General features: G+C 45.7%; 1 protein-coding gene across 2 annotated transcripts in view; it reads left to right on the forward strand.

Moving 5' to 3' along the window:
- The window catches only part of RCAN1 (regulator of calcineurin 1), a 97,360-nt gene extending 80,031 nt beyond the window's left edge, over window positions 1–17,329 (forward strand). Inside the window, exons 1-4 of one of the 2 annotated variants that reach the window (XM_022552794.3) lie at window positions 5,882–6,256; window positions 8,976–9,149; window positions 10,780–10,939; window positions 13,148–17,329. In XM_022552794.3, coding sequence (XP_022408502.1) covers window positions 6,170–6,256; window positions 8,976–9,149; window positions 10,780–10,939; window positions 13,148–13,320 — 594 coding nt within the window. In that variant the 5' untranslated portion in view covers window positions 5,882–6,169 and the 3' untranslated portion in view covers window positions 13,321–17,329. Of the gene's footprint in view, window positions 1–5,881; window positions 6,257–8,975; window positions 9,150–10,779; window positions 10,940–13,147 lie in introns of those variants that run through there. The other variant, XM_022552792.2, reaches the window with a different exon arrangement.
- Window positions 17,330–18,431: the final 1,102 nt, after the last annotated feature.

Below are 18,431 nucleotides of genomic sequence, written 5' to 3' on the forward strand. Positions count from 1 at the left end.
TACATTTTCTTTCATACAAGGCCCCTCCCTGTGGCCGAGCAGATCTTACCAGTAATAAAGCAATTCTATGAGCAGTAAATTCCCGAGCCCACATCTGGCTCTGCCCAGCTCCCCAGCCCATTCCCTGATTACCCTTCAGAGAGAACAAAAATGGAAACGCCTTTAGAAATCAGAAAGAAGAATATTTTCCTGTTCTCTTTCTTACACGTGATCGTCACAAAAGAGCAGAAAATTGGGAATTTAATCACCCTACTGCTGAGACAATAGGCCTTCAAACATCTTTGATCATGAACCTCATGGATGAAGGATTTTTGGTACATCTGCCAATAAAAGCATTTTATTTGTAACTTCTATACAAATTCTACTCCCTACTGTGCACCTTATAAAACACACCCTAAAAAATAGGCATTTAAAAAAGACAAGTGAACATATATTAAATTGAACACGTTCTGCCCAAATGACAAAGCGCTGTCGAGACCCCAGCCACAGACCCCTAAGGAGAGTCACAAGGCCTCTGGGAGTGTCCAAGGGGTGAGGCCTCAGAGTCTGGAGCTGGTGGTGCAGTCCCGTGCCTGGACATCCTGCAAGCCACCATGCAGCAAGGACAGAGGAAGTACACCCTGGAATGTGACCAGCACCCGCTGAGCAAACTTGTACCTTTACCACCCCCTGCAATGAAAAAGAGGTCTTTGTTCAAACCAAAGGCACTGGAAACCCTCCAGTTAGGAACACGGATGGCCTTGGCCCTTTGATGGCTGGTGGATGCTGGCTCTTTGCCCGTCTCAGATGGACCCTCCCTGGTGTAGTCCCTGAATTGCACAAGCATTTATCCGCATCTCCAGGGAGTGGCAGTGGTGTCCTCGAGCAGCTCTCACTGTAGTAGGGAGATTGCCAGGCAAGAATATAACTAGGCTGCCAGGCAGACTGCACTGAGAGCTGGGGGGTGGGGGGGAGAGGTCACAGGGGTTAAAGGAGGGAGAGAACATAAAGTCCGGAGGGGTGCCTCCTGGAGACCGGATGTTTGGTGATGGGCTTTGAAGGATGAATAGAAGTTTGGCAGGCAGAGAAGAGACTAGGGAGGAGCTGGCTGACGGAACTGAGGAAAGCAGGCAGAGCTAGGGAGGAAAGCTGCCTAGAGGAGTCATGGGCTCCGTAGTCAGAGAAGGTCTCATGCCTTAGGGGTGCCTTGCCCCCAGCCTGTCCCTTCCCTCTTTTCTGAACCCAGACACTGGAGTGGTTCTGTTGCATGGAAGTTAGTTCATGCCTCTCCTCTGCTCAAAACCCTCTGATACCAGCATGCAAGCCAGAGACCTTCCAATGGCTCAAGGTCTCGCGTGGCCCTGCTCCCAACCACTTTCTCCACGTCCTTCCTCTACAGCCATTCTGAGCCTCCTGCTGGGCCTGGACATGCCAGGGGCCTTTGTGCCTTCTGATCCCTGGCCTGAGATGCTGTTCCGAGCATCTCACGGTTCACTCCGCCACTTCCTTCGGGTCTTGATGTACCCACCTGTCATCTTCTCAGGGACACCTTCCCTGGCTAGTCTTCCTTCCTTCCTTCCTTCCTTTTTCTTTCTTTCTTTCTCTCTTTCTCCTTTTCCCAGCTTTTCCTATCCCTCATCTCTGCCTTATTCCTAGCACTTACCACTATCTAAACACACTCCATGTGTGTTTAGCTCCATGAGGGCAGAGGGTTTTGTCTGTCTTCATCTCTGAACCCCCAACACCTGGAACTGTGCTTGGGTGAAAGAACAAATGGGTAGATAGATGCATGGATCGACACATGGATGAATACCAAGTGAAAATCTTCCCCTTTAACCTACAGAGCAATGGGAAGTCACTGAAATCTTTACACTAGGAGAGGAACGTGATCAAGCTCAGCTTCGGGAAGTTTTATGTTGTGGGAATGACGCACTATTTTGGAACAGTAAGAAATTGGCCACAGCGAGGCCACTTAGAAAGGTACTGTGGCTGCCTGAAATGGTGTGCAGGAGTGCCAGGTGGAGGATGCTACAGAGAACCTAGAGACCCCTCCATTGACCGGTGGGGCACGTAGGAGAGGAAGCCATCCAGGATGCCAGAGGGACTGAGAGAATGGAGATGGGGAAGTACCAAAGGGCACTGCTGCGAGGCAAGCATAGTTCCATGGAATCTGCAGTCAAAGGATCGGGGTGAGTCCTGACTCCTCAACACAGTGAGGCCCTCTGAACCTCAGTATCCTTACCGACGAAATGGGAACTAGAAACACAACTAACATGCATCAACCACTGATTGTGTTTCAAGCATTACGCTGGGCACTCTGCCTATGTCAGATTGTTCAATCTTCACTGCAGCTGGGAAGTTGATATTAACCTGGTTTCCAAGTGAGAACAAGAAGTGTCCCCTCAGTTAATAACACCTTTTAGACTGGGAAGTGATAAAGATGACTCAGAGGCCCCTGTGTACAGTAACTTAGGTTGGGGGAACAATGCTCCACATTATAAAGGGAAGGGTTACGAATATTAAATAACAGTAAAGCTATCCCATTATCTCAGAAGCTAAAAGCTCCATTAAAACACAAGTTTAATTGGCATTCAAGATAAACTCTCTGATACCTTTGATCTCAATCGGGTGTGCCATTTTCCCTCCCAGGAGATCTGCAGATTTCTTCTTCGCTCAGCTTTGATTTGCACAGCAAAGTCAGAACTCGGTTTCTCTCTGCGGTCATTCTGTAGAAGGCTTCACTGGTGGCACATTCTTGGCGTAGTTGTAAACTCCTTGGGGTTTATAATGGGCGTGCTGAGGTCATCCTCACTACGCTTTAAGAGTGCTGTGATGGGAATGATGGATTTCGACATAAACCTCAATTGTTCCTCACTGAAAATAGAAACTTCTTAATGAAAATATGCTCTCACTGCTTGGAGCCACAGGAAGCAAATGCAGGTTGAAGAGATTCATTTAAGATTTTTAATGGCGCGAATAGAAGAAATGCAAAACATCTAAAGCTTTCAGCGGACTCAAGCATTTCATTTCTTCTCTAACTTCTGGTTTCTGTTTTACTTTTTTTTTTTTTTTTTTTTGCGGTACGCGGGCCTCTCATCGCTGTGGCCTCTCCCGTTGCGGAGCACAGGCTCCGGACGCGCAGGCTCAGCGGCCATGGCTCATGGGCCCAGCGGCTCCGCGGCATGTGGGATCTTCCTGGACCGGGGCACAAACCCACGTCCCCCGCATCGGCAGGCGGACTCCCAACCACCGCGCCACCAGGGAAGCCCCTGTTTTACTATTTTAAGTGCAATTTTTAGTATGCTTTTCAAGAGTTCTAATGAGACGTTGCTGTGGGCCCTGCTTTCTTCAAATCACTTACATCCAACTTGCAAACAAGAATCAAAAAAGTACTTGCCTTTCAAACCACAAGGGATAGACAAATACCATAGGACGTTTAGAAGTGCAAGTTCATGTCTAATAGACGTGCAGTCGAAGAGTGGACATTCCTAGCAAGAACTGTCAGGTGAGCCGGTAAAAGGAAGGCCCTCTGGGTTCAGGGACAGGTGTCTGTTCCCTTGGCCAGCCGGGGCTTTGGAGCACCACGAAAGGTCCATGCTCCGTACCTCTCACGCTGTGGGAAGCCTGTGTTATTGGACCCTAGGTGCCATCTCTCTCAGGTACACTTTGTGACCCGGTGGTTTTTGCCAGCTTCCAATCCAGCCTCCCTACAGTCGGCCACAACTTTGAGCCCCTATCTCTGATCTAGAAATGGAAGCACTCAAGTTCCCTAAATATGATTCAGATAGAGCTTACCATCAATTCAAAGGCATGTACAGAACTGCATGTTTTGGGAGGCTTTCTGGACAGCCTAATGAAAGATCTATCATTTATCATTTATTTCTAGGAGCAAAGACAGTTGAACCATCTTCAAATACCTCACTATTCCTTTTTTTTTTTTTTTTTTTAATCCCATCTGTATTAATGAAACCACAATTGTAAATTTGGGTGAGTTCAGTGCTGTTGTCTCAGATGAACAGAAATGTTCCAGATTTGCCCACATGACTGAGTTGGAGCTTCATGTCATGCGTTTTAATAGGACGAGGAGGAGATGGTGAAATTAACCTCCTCTTCCTCCTCTGATCTCCTTTTAACCCTTATTCGCCAAGGTGGACTCCAGGAGAAAGAGAAAAGGAGGGACAGCTGCTCTGGAGGAGTGGAATGCACTTCTGTGCCTTCTACCTCCCGTGCCTTTCCCCTTGGCCTCCCATACCCCCACTGCCACCCCCGGGCCACCACCAAAGCCTGCATGTGCCTCCAGGGTACGCTGCAGGCTGTGCACCGAACTGCAGCCAATCCCAGGGCACAGTTCCCGGAACCAAGCACCACCCAATGGACCATTTCCTCTTGGCGTTTGATGCATGCCATACTATCTCACAGCGTTCGAAACTCTTCTAGAACACATGCACTTAGATCTCTTGGGTTGGCAGTTACGGGTAATTTGGCAAAGCAAACACCATAACTGGTCTCTTGCATAACTCTACAGCTGGCAGCAGGGCACCATCCATGGAGATTAAGCAGTGCTCACTCATGCAAGAAGACTTCGCATTTCCTTTTATGGGGGGATAAATGCTCTGGTTTGTTCTTTCCCATTGCATATATTCTTTTTATTATTGGCTGACATTAATGATTCTTTGTAGTTAATTTTTAAATGTGAATAGCAGGATTCCACTTAACTTTTGGAAGCTTAAGAGGTGTCCGCCTCTAGACTAGAGAATGTTTTTATAAATAATGAGACAGCATTTAGGTGATAATGAGTAGGAAGGACCTAGGACTCACACTGCCATAGGGACCTAAACTAGCAAAGTACTTGGAAGTTCAAAGACTTGCAGCCTTTTAATGGGATTAACAAATACATACGACTATATATAAGCACAGGGAACTACCCTCAATATCTTGTAATAACCAATAAGGCAAAAGAATCTGAGAAAGAATAGATATAGATATGTAGAACTGACTCACTTTGCTGTACACCTGAAACTAACACAACATGGTAAATCAACTATACTCCAATTTAAAAAGTAATAAAGTAAAAAGTTGCAAAAAAAAAAGAGTTGCAGCCTTTTCAAAGAACGGGCATCCTGACACCCAGTGTGCTTCTCCAAGACCAGACATCTTACCTGAAAAAAGGCCAACTGAACTAACTTTTCAATTGTAGTGTACATTCTTCCTATTTCTTCTTCCTTTCCTAATTAAAGTAAAAACAAAAACCTTCAGTCTGTGAGTCTCTAAGCAGACAACCTCTGAATGTTTCTTTTCTCAACTTCAGAGGCTAGATCCTCTAAAATAGTTTTGTATCTTTTCCCGAATTTAGCAGCTGTTAGAAAATGATCAACGTGCTGCATATTCCTGGTTCTCAAATTACAATAATAAAGTTTTCCAATGAAAATCCTAGGATCTCTTCTCACATTCTCACTGTGGAATACAAGTGGGAATTAGGACATTCCTCCAATAAAGTTTAATCAGAAAAAAAAAAAGGCCGTATTTCAAAATGAAGTCCACTTTTTCTTTAAAAGCAGAGTTCATTGACCAAGACTGATTTCAAAATGTTTTCTCTAATACCCCAGCCTCTGAAACTTTGATTTAAGTGTTCAGGAAATTACAGGGATCAAACAACTTGCCAAGACTTCGGTTTCCAGGTTTCTCCAAGCCTTGAGAGTTCCCTGGAGGCTAATTGCTGTTTACTGCTGTAGACCTTCCTCCTGTTCCTCTGTCACATTTTCCATCTTAAGAAGGGTCGTCCCATTCAGCCGAGGAGCCTGGTGACTGAGTGGCTGAATGGAATTACTACCAGTGGAAACTATGCTGCAAGAGGGGTAGATAAAGCAGCTGCACAGCAAACCTCGGCAGTTTTTTCCATCCTCCCCAAGCAAAGTTAATTAGCATAGGGAAAATGACTAAGGTGTTGACGTCACCTCTTTCCAGTAGAAACTTACACTCTGTCTCTGCCTGCCTGCGAGCAAGTAGGACTTGACTCAGGAATTTGGTGTCCAAACAGGATGCTCTGGAAGCGGTGCTTTTTTTTCCCGGTGGGGGCTGGACCTCGGTGCTTTATAAGTGAGGGCTCGAGAAAGAACCTACAGCCTCTGGTAAAGGAACCTTACTTGGGGCTTGACTGCGGGAATTGTAGCTTTCTCTGTAAGAAAGCAAGATGCACTTTAGAAACTTTAACTACAGTTTTAGCTCCCTGATTGCCTGTGTGGCAAACAGTGAGATCTTCAGCGAAAGTGAAACCAGGGTAAGGCTTCTGATATAATGTGATTTTTGAGAGTTTTCAAACTATTATGTTAATTGGGACTATTAGCTGAAAGACTTGGTGGGGTATGTGGCTGTCTTGTGGGTTTGGGGGTTTTGAAATACATCCAGAATGCTTTGAGCCTTAAAAATCAAAAGGTGTTGCCTGAGGAATTAACTGTGAAGGAATTTTTAAAGCTCTCAATATTTAAAAGCATCTGTGTCCCTTGACCAGTTAGTAAGGGAGGGTTTGGCGTGGTGTTTTTTCATTCTGTGTGGGCTGTATCAATAAGTAAACTTTTGGAGGGAGGACTTTTCTGACAGTGAACAGAATGTTTCACTTTGACATTTAGAGTTCAGGATACATTGATTTTTATCTCAGAAAATCAATACTGGAAAGATATTTGAATGTTTGCAGGAATTACAAGGGCCTGTCTTCAAGTTTCCAGATTTCTCTAGCTGGAGAAAATGCAGCCATAGCAAATAAATAATAAAACTGGATACATAAGTTAAGTGTGGGATGAGTATACCTCCTGGGAAGCAGCTCTCATTGATGGTTATTAGTATAATTAGTAATTTTAATTACTATGCTTTTCTTCTTCATTTGATTAAAATGTAAGATTTTCATCAGTAGCTACGAAGCTATCTAATTGATCTCTAACAATATTATATATGAATGAATTCTGTATGTTCTGTTTGGGGGGCAGTGATCACGTTATACCTTTATACCCAAAGCCCTACTGAGACATCAGAAGGTTCCTTTTTTTTTTTCTAATCAAATTTAACTCCATAACTGTGTACAATGCTTGCGAGCCGGGACTGTAGTTTTTGAACTAGATATTAGAGCATGTTCTACGTGTAAAAGTACTACAAAGTCTATGTTAATGTTAGCCTTATATGAGTAAAATCACTGATTTACTTAATTAAGTAGAGATGCCATCCGATAACTATAATTACTAGGTATTGGTTATTGGAACAAATAAGATTATTTTATAAGAGAATACTAATAACATAATAGCAATATGAAATTAACAAGATAGTGTGGGTTCTCTTGGGTTCTGGTCCTAAGCCCTGACTTGTATTCTAAAAATATTCAGCAAAGTCATCTCTCTTAAATTATGAATGATAACTTTAAAACTAAGCAGTTGGTCACAGTGCCTATGGATGAGGTCGTGTGAAATTCCAGATCTGCGCAGACACCCTTACGCCCCAGACTTGCCCCGTGCTCGGGAGGGGTGGAGAACAAGCCACGTGCAGCCAGATGAAATCGCAGCTGAAACATCTGCTGTGCATTCTTTCTCATTCTTTGCCTCTGCAACACCCCTCGTGGGAAAGTCACAGACATTTCCATCAACTAAAGAGAAGCCGGCGAATTCGAAGAGAGGACGGTTGTGAGCTGTTCCCACTCCCCCTGAGCCACCTGCCTGGTGGAGACACCGGCCAGCAGGGAATGCAGGACCTGCCCACAGCCCTGCCCTGTGGACCAGGCACTGACCGACAGGAGGGCCCCTCCCCTCCCCCGCTTTCTAGCCATGAATATCCTCGAAGATGTTCTCCCTTCTTGTTGGGAATCCTCTCTCCCCTCTGCAGAAGCACCGTGCTCTGCATAGGTCTCCAGGGTACTTGTAGGCTCCAGGGCCTCCCCTTCTCACCAGTCACCTGGGTGGAGGGCATGCTGCCCCATCTGGGCTCTCACCGTCTGCCATCCCACCCCCATCTGCCTCTCACCATCCTCACAGTTTAGTCTGAAAAAAGATTCAGAAAGTTCGGTGACTAAAAGTCCCTGCATAATCTTTCTGGAAGTTTCAAGACTGTCCATCACCTCCCTCTCTGGTCAGAAAGGTTTCAGTGGCCTCCCAGGTCCCCCCAAGGGCACCCGCACCCAGGACCCCACCGGGGGTCGCTCCCTAGAGCTTTTCCCAGGAGTTGATGAACGCTCTCGTGAATCTAGGCTTTTTGTCCTTGAACTTGGGCATTTCAATTCTAAGAGCTCATGCTGTTTTATAGTGTTCACTAGCTCTTTCAACACTAGAGCTAGATCTGTACATGTATTAAAGCCAGCGTGCAGAAATGAGTTCATTGGCAGAATGTTAATTTTTGAAACCACTACTATTTTAGAGAGTTAAAACGTAACAGATTGAATGGGAAAATAATAATGGGAATTTTTTAAAAACTGCCTCCTTTACATTAAGAAATGCAAGCCTTTTCATTAACTGCATTGGTTACCAATTCAATAATAATGTTTTTTTTTTTTTTTTTTGAAATTAGCTCCAGTGCTTTTAAGTCCAAAAGCAATATCTGATGGACAAAGCAATGCCCTGAGCTGAGTGGTGGGATTGGAGCTCACTAGACTGGGGGGGGGGGTCACAGGACAATAGGGTCTGGCAGGCCAGAAGGGTGACAAATGACCAAATGAAAATGTTCCTTCTACTTTTAAAAAGAATGTTTCCGTGACTGTAAGAAGTGTTGAAGTATTGGTAATTGTTCAGCTGATTAAATGAATTTAGTAAATCGTACATTCTTACTTTTGTATAAAATCACATATATTAAAAGGGCAGAATCTCCCCAGAGGAGAAAGGTGGGTTTTCTGTCTTCTCTAAGAAAAAAGTTGGAAGTTCTTGACATGATTAATAATTTGGTTCCTCCATAAGAAATGTAATGAAGTCATCCAGTCAAAGGTCATATGCAGGTAAATTTCAACTCCTTTTATTTTTATTTTTCAGGCCAAATTTGAATCCCTCTTTAGGACATATGACAAAGATATCACCTTTCAGTATTTTAAGAGCTTCAAACGAGTCAGAATAAACTTCAGCAACCCATTATCTGCAGCGGATGCCAGACTCCAGCTACATAAGACGGAATTTCTTGGAAAGGAAATGAAATTATATTTTGCTCAGGTGAATCGAGTTCATTGATACCCATCCTTCTCCCTCCTCCCTCCCACCCTTAAAAGTAGCTTAGACATCCATTACGTATAGGCTGATTTAAAACTCCAAGAAATCATCTTGAGAAGGGCAAAAGTCATACTCGAAATTTTTCATGTCACCTATTTTAAGAAGACATCGGGGTGTCTTTGAAAGTGCCCTCAGAGATGACCTTATGGGTTGAGTGATGAGGGGAGAAAGAGAGCCTTTCCTGACTCAGGAAAGTGGAGGACCGCAGCGTCGTGGGCGTGGCTACCCTTGACCCCACCCCGGGCCAGAGCGGTTCGGCTCTGCGCTGGGTCCCCGCAGCCCGCTCACTCCTGGAGAGCTGGTGTCTGCAAGCCGGTCCTGCGCATCAGAACGGGGCTGCCAGACCCGGCCTGCAAGGAAAAAAATGGGTTCACCAGGCAGGTAGCAAATGCTAAGAAATACTTCTGGTAAGCGGGGGTCCCGGCCCCAGGGCATTCCCGGGAGCTGTGCGGCGGGTTTGCTGTTTCTCCTGCATCACCCTTCCTGCCTCCCCCGGCAACTGCCTTCTAGGTAGCTCACAAAGTTCCATTTGATGATGTTACCGGAGTCTAAAGTCTTGGCAGGGGGAGGGGCAGGGGCTCTTCGGACGCTGCTCCCTGGTGAAAGAGACCCCCATTGGGGCCCTGAGTTCCCCTTGCCAGTACGGGAGCAGATCCTGTAGAGGGGCTTCCTGACCTTGCGCGAAGGTGAACTTGCCCTTCCAGGGTAAATGAGAGCCGGGATGCCCTGCCCCCTGGTGGTAAGTGCGAGGCGCAGGCTTCAACCTTGGATCCTTAGGAGCAAATTCCCTTCTACGTTTGGTGGGGCTCCATATAAGTAATTACTTGGTCTCTCCACGACTTTTTCTGGTTTATTAAAGTAAATGCATGTTCATTGTGATTTTTCTGGGGTGGGGGGAGGATACTAAAGAACAAAGAAAATCCAAACTGGTAACATTTCGATGTAAGATCTCTCCAAACAGCCCTCTAATCACTGGTATAATTTTTAAGCCCAAACTAGGATCTTGGTCATTGTTCCTTATCATTATTGTTTTAAATATGTATCCTGGAAGGCAGATGTATTTTTCCTTCCTCACTTTTGGCATCTGATTCAGAGCCCCAGAGGGAGGGAAGCCTGAGAGCGTGGTGGGCGGGAGTCCTGGGTCATCTTAGAGATGTCGCTTAGCCTTTGGAGCTTCTGTGATATGATGTGATGCCACCGTAATATGAGGAGCTGGAAGCAATTGATGCTGAGATCCCTCTTGACCTCAGGGACAGTGCTTTACTTTTCCCATGTTTACTAAAACTATCTCTGTATATTTTCAATCAGTCTAATTCAAGCGTAATTACTTGCAATCCCAGTGCCTGTGAGTCCCTGTCCTGCGAGGGGCCTCTAATCATGCTTGCACCATAATCCAAGTTCCCTTCCCCGCCCTTAGAAACCGTATTGCGATTCATCCTTGGGCTGCACCTGTTCAGCTGTCTGGACATGGGTTTGTCCTTCACACCTGTCTTCCGTAGGCTGCCATTAAGTGCGATTGCTGCTTCAGTTCTTCCCCCGAGGAACACCCACCTGCATTTATCTCTCTCCTCAGACTTTACACATAGGAAGTTCACACCTGGCTCCACCAAACCCAGACAAGCAGTTTCTGATCTCTCCTCCTGCCTCGCCGCCGGTCGGTTGGAAACAAGTGGAAGACGCTACTCCCGTCATAAATTATGACCTTTTATATGCTATCTCCAAGCTGGGGCCAGGTAAGCAGTGCCCTCGGGTGGAGAGGGGGCAAGGAGACGTGGAGAGATTGTGGTCAAGGCAGAGACACGCCTGCAGCAGGAGTGGCCACGACCCCATTGCTCTTTCCACTTCTCACGTGATCAGTGCCGGTGTGTGTTGTGAATTGTCTCTATTTGCTTTCTTCTGAATCGAAGTAACCCATGCCCCGGGGTGGGAGCGTGCACGCCTGCCTCTTACTTCATCCATTAGGAAAGCATGCAAGCTGGTCCAGGGGACCAAGTACCATGATCCCTCTGGGCCGCATCACGTGAATCCATCCCCTCACCCACTGAGCACAGCCGGTGTGAGGGACTCAAGACCCGGCCTCACGTCCTGTTGCCCCAAGTGGGGATGAGTGATTGGATTTTGGAAAGGGAAAACAGGCTTTCCCCACTTTTAGACATTTCATTTTTAGTCAAGGTAATTTCATCTATTGATCTGCTTCTCCCCTGACCTTTTGAATGTGTGAGGGAACAGAGACCCATAGATCGTAGTGGAGAAAGAGCCCCAGTCACAAAGCCCAATAGGGAGGGGTGCTCCCCTAGTGAGCTTGCCAGGGGAAGAAGAGGTTCCGGTCCTCAGAAGGAACAAAGGTGTGAGCATTTAGGAAGAAAGGTACTCTGGCCTCAGGCTTCTCATCCAGAAAATGGGTATTACCGGGTGGAGTAGTAAACGAGATCATCGTGTGAAAAGCACTTCATATAGTGCCTAGCTTATGAGCAGCGCTCACAACATGTTTTCTGGAAACAGTACAATGTTGGAGGTTCCTGTCCTACCTGATAGGGTTTGGATGAGCTGGCAGGTGCAAGCGGGGTTCTTGGGGGTAAAGAGGTTTGAGCCCCCCTTCTGCCTTATTCGTGGAGCAAGTGCAATAAATGCTGAGGCCATCAGCTTTCTCCTTGACCAGCAATCTGGTGTTCCTCTGAGGGGACGGTTTTATTTTCTTGGACCATTAGCGGTTTCACATGGAAAAGATGACATCTCTGTAAACATCGCTCTGACGGAAATTCCCCCTGTGGTAGAAAGCAAGAATCACATTACTTACTGCTCATCGTGGCATGAAGGTCAAGACGGAAGTGGCCAGCGCTCCTCCTGGCAGCTCCAGGTCAAGGTGTATTAGGTAGCGGAGGGCTGAAACCTCCTGGGATGTTAGAGAAGGGAGGAAGGGGACGTCCACCTGGGGAGAGGCGTCAAACTGCTCCAGAGGCAGGAAGTGATGCTAGCGGGCATTCTTCACACTCTAGAACCTACCACTTCTTTACAGACGGCTTGTTTTAGAAACCCTTCTGGAAAATAGCCATAAGATCAATTTGCCCTTCGTTTACTTAGGGCTTGTGACCTTGAATAGTCTTTCTTTCAACAGTTGAAAGATTGCAAAGATTTTGCAAATATGATCCTGTCCCCATGCTTCCTGGATTGCGACTCCTCAGCAGGTAGATAGGGATTTGTAAAGGGGATCGTGACCCACATTTTGAGTGATCTCTCTGGCCCTCCACCTTAGTTGCCCCCAACCCCGAGAATGCTGAGGCTCTTTCCCCCTTTCAGCCGCAGTTACAATAGCATTCCAGTCTCACGCGTGGGGTAGGGAAGAGGCAACACCTTTTATGAGTAAAAGCATCTTGACTGAACCTGATAAAATTCAGGCTGACGGAGAACAATAGGACACTCCTGGTTCAAGGGGTTGATAGTTGTGTGAAAAAGGATATGGTGTGGTCAAAAATGTTTTCAGAGCACCTGTTTCAACCAGCACACCTGTGCAGGGTTGTGCAGGGCCTCCCTGTGCTTCCTGTCCCTATCGTGGGCTCAAGAGGTCCTTTCCTAACGCCTTTATTCATGCACCGTCTTTTCCTGAACGGGTGCTCCTTGCGCCACACCGGGGAAGTCCTCTGGGTAGCTCAGAGGGCCTGGTGAACATGCTAAGTGTAATTAAAAAATACACTCCTTCCATACCTTCCATATGCCTGGACTCAGAGTGTTTGATTGAAAGCTGAGTCATTTACGGTGGTGAGATATAGAATGAGCCACCAAAGAAGCACCAATCCAGAGTGTGGCTGCCTGTGGCCCTCAGTCCCCGTTGGATGCCCACGGAAGCCCGGCTGAGCTGACCTCTACGTGCGTATCCGTTTGCTCTTTTGCTTTGACCCTCGGGTCCTTGCCTGAGTTACCCTGCAATTGTTCTCTTTCCCTAGGGGAAAAGTATGAATTGCACGCAGCAACCGACACCACTCCCAGTGTGGTGGTCCACGTGTGTGAGAGCGACCAGGAGAACGAGGAAGAAGACGAGGTGGAAAGAATGAAGAGACCCAAACCCAAAATTATCCAGACCAGGAGGCCGGAGTACTCGCCCGTCCACTTAAGCTGAACTGGCACCCGGATGAAGTGTTCTGAATCATACTCACGAGAAGGAATCTTTTACTGTGGAAGCGGCCCGGTCACAACTTTGGAGATGGCAGCCTGTGATCGCTGTGGCAGAAATTCCATGTTGCTCAGAAGAGAATCGAGGCTTTGTCTTCTGGTTCTAACGCTGCGCATCAGTCAATGTTCATGGCTCCTGGGAATGTCCTGAGCCAATCACTGAGTTTGGGGTGATCGCACAAGGACTTCTGGGAACGTCTCGAGAAAACCAATAACGATAGTGTTTTGTACTTGTTGTTTTCTGGTAGGTTCTGTTTTTGCCAGGGGTAGATTGATCAGTGGGTCCAGGGAGAGCCTTCTGTTTCTAACCAGCCTACAAGGTAGACTCTCTCTCCCAGTAGGAAAAGGCACCACATGAAGCCATAAGGTGTCTGGTGCAGAAAGGTTGTGAAGACAGCAATGCAATGTGGAAATTGTAGTGTCTCATTTTTCCCCCTCACGTTCTAATGTTTGTGCATGTGTATTACTGATTTTCAGAACTAACCTTTGGTCGTATATAGAGTTATGCCATTGTTGTTTTACATCTTTGGGGAAGATAGGAAAGCATTTGCAAAATCTGTCACCTTACCAGATTCAATGACTGTCTTTGCAACAGCACACACAGGGGGATTCTACCGGTAATACACCCACTCAGCATCCTATCTGATGCCACCTAGAGCTTGTGCTTTTGCAAAAGAAGTCGATCTGAAATTCCTACGTAGCGTTTCGCTTATAAAACTCAGAAAAGAGCAGTTTCACTGCCAACTTTTAGGGGGTGAGAAATTTTAGTGTAGATGTTTTAGGTCAGACAATAAATGGGTTTCATTTATTTCTTTTACGTGGTGGTTTATATACATGAACCATAGCCAAAACCCTTTTTTGGGGGAACTTTCAGTTGAGATCATTGATTTTTTTTTTTTAACCCCACTGAAACATCAAGATAAACTTGTAAATAAAGCTGATAGCATATATTCATACCTGTTGTGCCCTTGGGTGAGAAATACGGCCGTGGAAGACTAGTGTAAGATGTATTAACCTCCCTGTGAATCGTATGTTATAGAAAATGCCTTTCAGCTATTTGACAGGACCTGAATTCAAAGCATGTGAAGTGGACAGTAGATGCGTGGTGGTATGAGAAGGATGCAGTGCCTTTCCCCATTCATTCCTGACGGAATTGTCACACTAGGTTAAATGTTTGTAATTTTTTTCTAGTTGTCATGTGTGTGTCTGGTCAATAGGTATTCTATTTTGGCCTTACAATACCGTAACAAGGTTTGTCCTTTTGAAATACCTAATGCCAAGTAACAATGCATGCTTTGGAAATGTGGAAGATGGTTTTCTTTAAGAAGCAAAGGTATGTGGCTGTTCATATCAAGACATTGACTGAATGTTCTCAAAACCCTGTTTACAGTACTTGGTGGGGGGTCGGGGCAGATGAGGGAGAGACCATTGCATAGCTGTTCAAGTGTCCCTAGTTAAGTGCTTTTAAACTGGAGAGGCTAACCTCAAGATATTTTTTTTAACTGCATTCTATAATAAATCAACACAATATGCTCTTTACGGAAAAGTTACCTGTTTGTCATTTTATTTCTAATTGTCAACCTGTGCACCCTTTAAATTCTGCAGTCTCAGAAGGACGCATCCCTTCATCAGTTTGAGTTTGGAAACTCCCAGATCCTTGCTGTGATTCACAGAGGGTCAACCACACTAATGCTGCATCACCTAGGAAAGGGGAAAATGGAGAAAACTGAAATCAGAAGTCTGAGTCTTTCCTTTGCCCAGGGAGAGGATACTCTGATGAAAACCCTTTTCGCCAGCAGATCCACTAAACGACAATCTCTCTGATTGTCCATTTAAGGAGTTTTCTTTCCTGTTAGAAAGGATGCCCATGGAAGATTCTAAGTTACAAAGGCCAGTTATGTTCAGAAAATCTGTCTGTAAGCCTCCTCTTTGAATCTCACCTGGAATTCTTATTACAAATGGTGGTGAACTCCTGGCCAGCCCCCAAAGGCCTAAACAACCCCATGTTTATTTGCCGAACTAGAGCAAATGGTGTTAATCTTCATCGAGATAAGCATCAGGCATTTTTCCATGAAAATTCACTTGCTCCTCTGTTTTCCTTGTACAAGCAGCCTCATTCTGTCATTCCCCAACAGCATTTGCCTATTTAAAATTCATATACGTTTGGGGTTTAAACATGTTGGAAAATCCACATTTCCACCACATTTCCAACAATCTGATTGTTGAGGAGATTCACTAATTAACCACGGGGGTGGGGGGAAGGGCTGTTATTTGTCATCATGTTGAATAACTAGGAGCCCCTGCAGAGCAGAACTGAATTGGGAAGTGCGCTGGTCCAGGATCCTGTTTCATAAATAACCCTGGAGGGAGTTCCCTGGTGGCCTAGTGGTTAGGATTCCGGGCTTTCACTGCCGGGGCCCAGGTTCAATCTCTGGTGGGGGAACTGAGATCCCACAAGCCATGCGATGTGGCAAAACAAAACATAACCCTGGAATAAAGTTGAATTGTGTTGTCAGTTAATGCAGATTTCCAACAGTTCCCCTTACACAACTGGGGAAATACAGGTGGCTGGTCCCACTGCCCGGGAAGCCGTCAGACCCTAGAGTAGAAATCACAAGTCAACAAACAGCCTCACTCCTGATGGACGATGTCTGATGAGTGGTTCTGTGGCAGGTACAGCCTCACCTGAAATTCCAAAGCCAATAATGCTCCCAGTCTGGTTACCTGGCAGACGATTATGAAGGGTCCCAAATCACGCACGTGCCCAGGACTCAAGCACCTCGCCAGCCCTGCTAGCGAGAGGGCTCAGTAAAATGCAAAACGACAGGCACAGACAGGCAGAATCACACGGGACGCATCCTTTGCCATTGATTGGATGTGTTCCTTAAAGAGATTTTCATAGACTATATTTCTCATCTGATGATAAGTAGCTTGGAGCCATCCATCCAAGAAAAGAAAATCAGCCCCTCAATGTATGCTACATCCAAGCAAAGGAGGTAAATGATGAGAGAAGTATAACATTTCGTGCGGCTATTAATACTCGGGCTATAAACATTGACTTGCAGTCAGCAAGCATTTAGGATTTTTCATGTCCAGAATCTTGTGAGAATTAGTGCCCGCAGGAGATGTGGGTTTTTGGAGAGCTTTAATTTTAGGTGAAATTGTACAGAGCTCACTACCAACTAAATAGATTTTCCCAAATGTTCATTGCAAAGGATTAAATATACTATACAGGCATGTTATGACCAAAAGTGCATCGGCAGTTGGGGTACGTCGTATTTTACAGCATTTAAATAATCCTGTGGAATATTTGCATTAAGTGCCTATCAAGTAAAGTTCATCTAAAGGTCAACAATTCAGATGGAAATTACATAAAGAATTTACCTTAAAATTATCTGAGAAGAAGTTAGGATATAATAAGAAATACATGTTTTTCTTCTCCAATTCTCGTGTCTTCTGATTCTAAAGTAGGACATGTAGGGAATTTTTTTTCAAGTATGCCGCCACGCTTGGCAATCTCTAATTCACATCTGAAATTCTCACTCTCGTGACTCACCAAAAGTTACACGGCAATCAGGTAGATGGATTTTATTCTCACATATCTCATTTTCTTCAGCACTCCCTCCCGCTGTTCGTGAAAGGTCATTTTAATCATGACTACGTTTATGAAAGCCAGAGAAGATTATTTGGAAGTGACTGAGATGCGGTGCCTGCATGCACCGTTTCTCCTTCTTTCAAGATTCTGATTAGGGATCCGATGACCATTCTATACAGCGACTGACAGCCAAGCCGCTCACAGCTTACTGTAGTCCCTGTTCACAGCTGTATCTTGCAAGGCTATCAAGAACGCCCCTCCTGGCTGACATTCATATTCTGGTCATGTGGAATTTGCAGTGTTTCTAACTCACTCTGTTCTGTCTTCCCTGTGCTCCACTGAGATGTTCCCTAAAACATCCCACTGCCCCAGCCCCGCCTGGGCTAACTCCACGATGATGTGTATACCATGAGAAACGTCCCATGTCTGCCCTACTCACCTCTGTCTGAATCACTAGCAGCTACCACGGTGCCCAGCCTGCAGTGCTCAATAAATTTCCTGAAATAATTAGCCGACTCATTGATATTTGTCCTACGTCTCCACCATTAATGTCACTTCCCCTGAGAATCCCTCCCAGCTACTCCTGCTATGTCACCCATTGTGTCCCATACTTCCCTGTTGTAGTATGTATTGCCTTTTTAGCATAATTGTTAAATTGTCTGTCTTCGCTGTTAGAACATGAATCAAGTGGAGATGGGATTCCCGGTGGCCTTTGGCTCAGAGCAGACATTCAAAAAAAGTTGGATGGATGGACAGGTGGGTGGGTGAATTGGTAGATGAATGGAATGGATGTATGGATGGATGGATGGAAGGATGGACGAATAGGTGGGTGGTGAATGGATGGACAAATGGATGGATGGATGGATAGATGGATGGATGGATGGATAGGTGGGTGGGGGGGGATGGATGGATGGATGCAGATTTCAGAGGATGAAGAGTGAAAAGGTCACTGAGAAAAAATAGAAAAATAATAAGGCATGTTTCTCTCTCCTTAGTCAGTAGAGCCAATAATCAGCTCAGTGCTTTAATTCAACAAAACGCCAGGCTGCTAGAGCAACAAGAATGAAAGAAGGGCTTCCCTGGTGGCGCAGTGGTTGAGAGTCCGCCTGCCGATGCAGGGGACATGGCTTCGTGCCCCGGTCCAGGAGGATCCCACATGCCACGGAGCGGCTGGGCCTATGAGCCATGGCCGCTGAGCCTGCGCGTCCGGAGCCTGTGCTCCGCAACGGGAGAGGCCACAACAGTGAGAGGCCCGCGTACCGCAAAAAAAATAAGAAAAAAAAAAAAAGAATGAAAGAGAAAGAAAAGGAGACATAATTGTGTTGGAGTAAAGCAATAGATGAGAAAAGAAAAAACTTTGCTTTTAAATTTTCTTTTCAGAACAGATTGATCGGCTAGAGGATGAGTGACTAGAAAGGAGCATCATGGAATTTTTCAGAATGATGGAAATGTTCTATATCTTG

The sequence above is a fragment of the Delphinapterus leucas genome, chromosome 4, assembly GCF_059928025.1.
Source record: "Delphinapterus leucas isolate spDelLeu-1000000601 "Yukka" chromosome 4, BTC_Dleu_Yukka2, whole genome shotgun sequence".
Taxonomy (NCBI): Eukaryota; Metazoa; Chordata; class Mammalia; order Artiodactyla; family Monodontidae; genus Delphinapterus; species Delphinapterus leucas.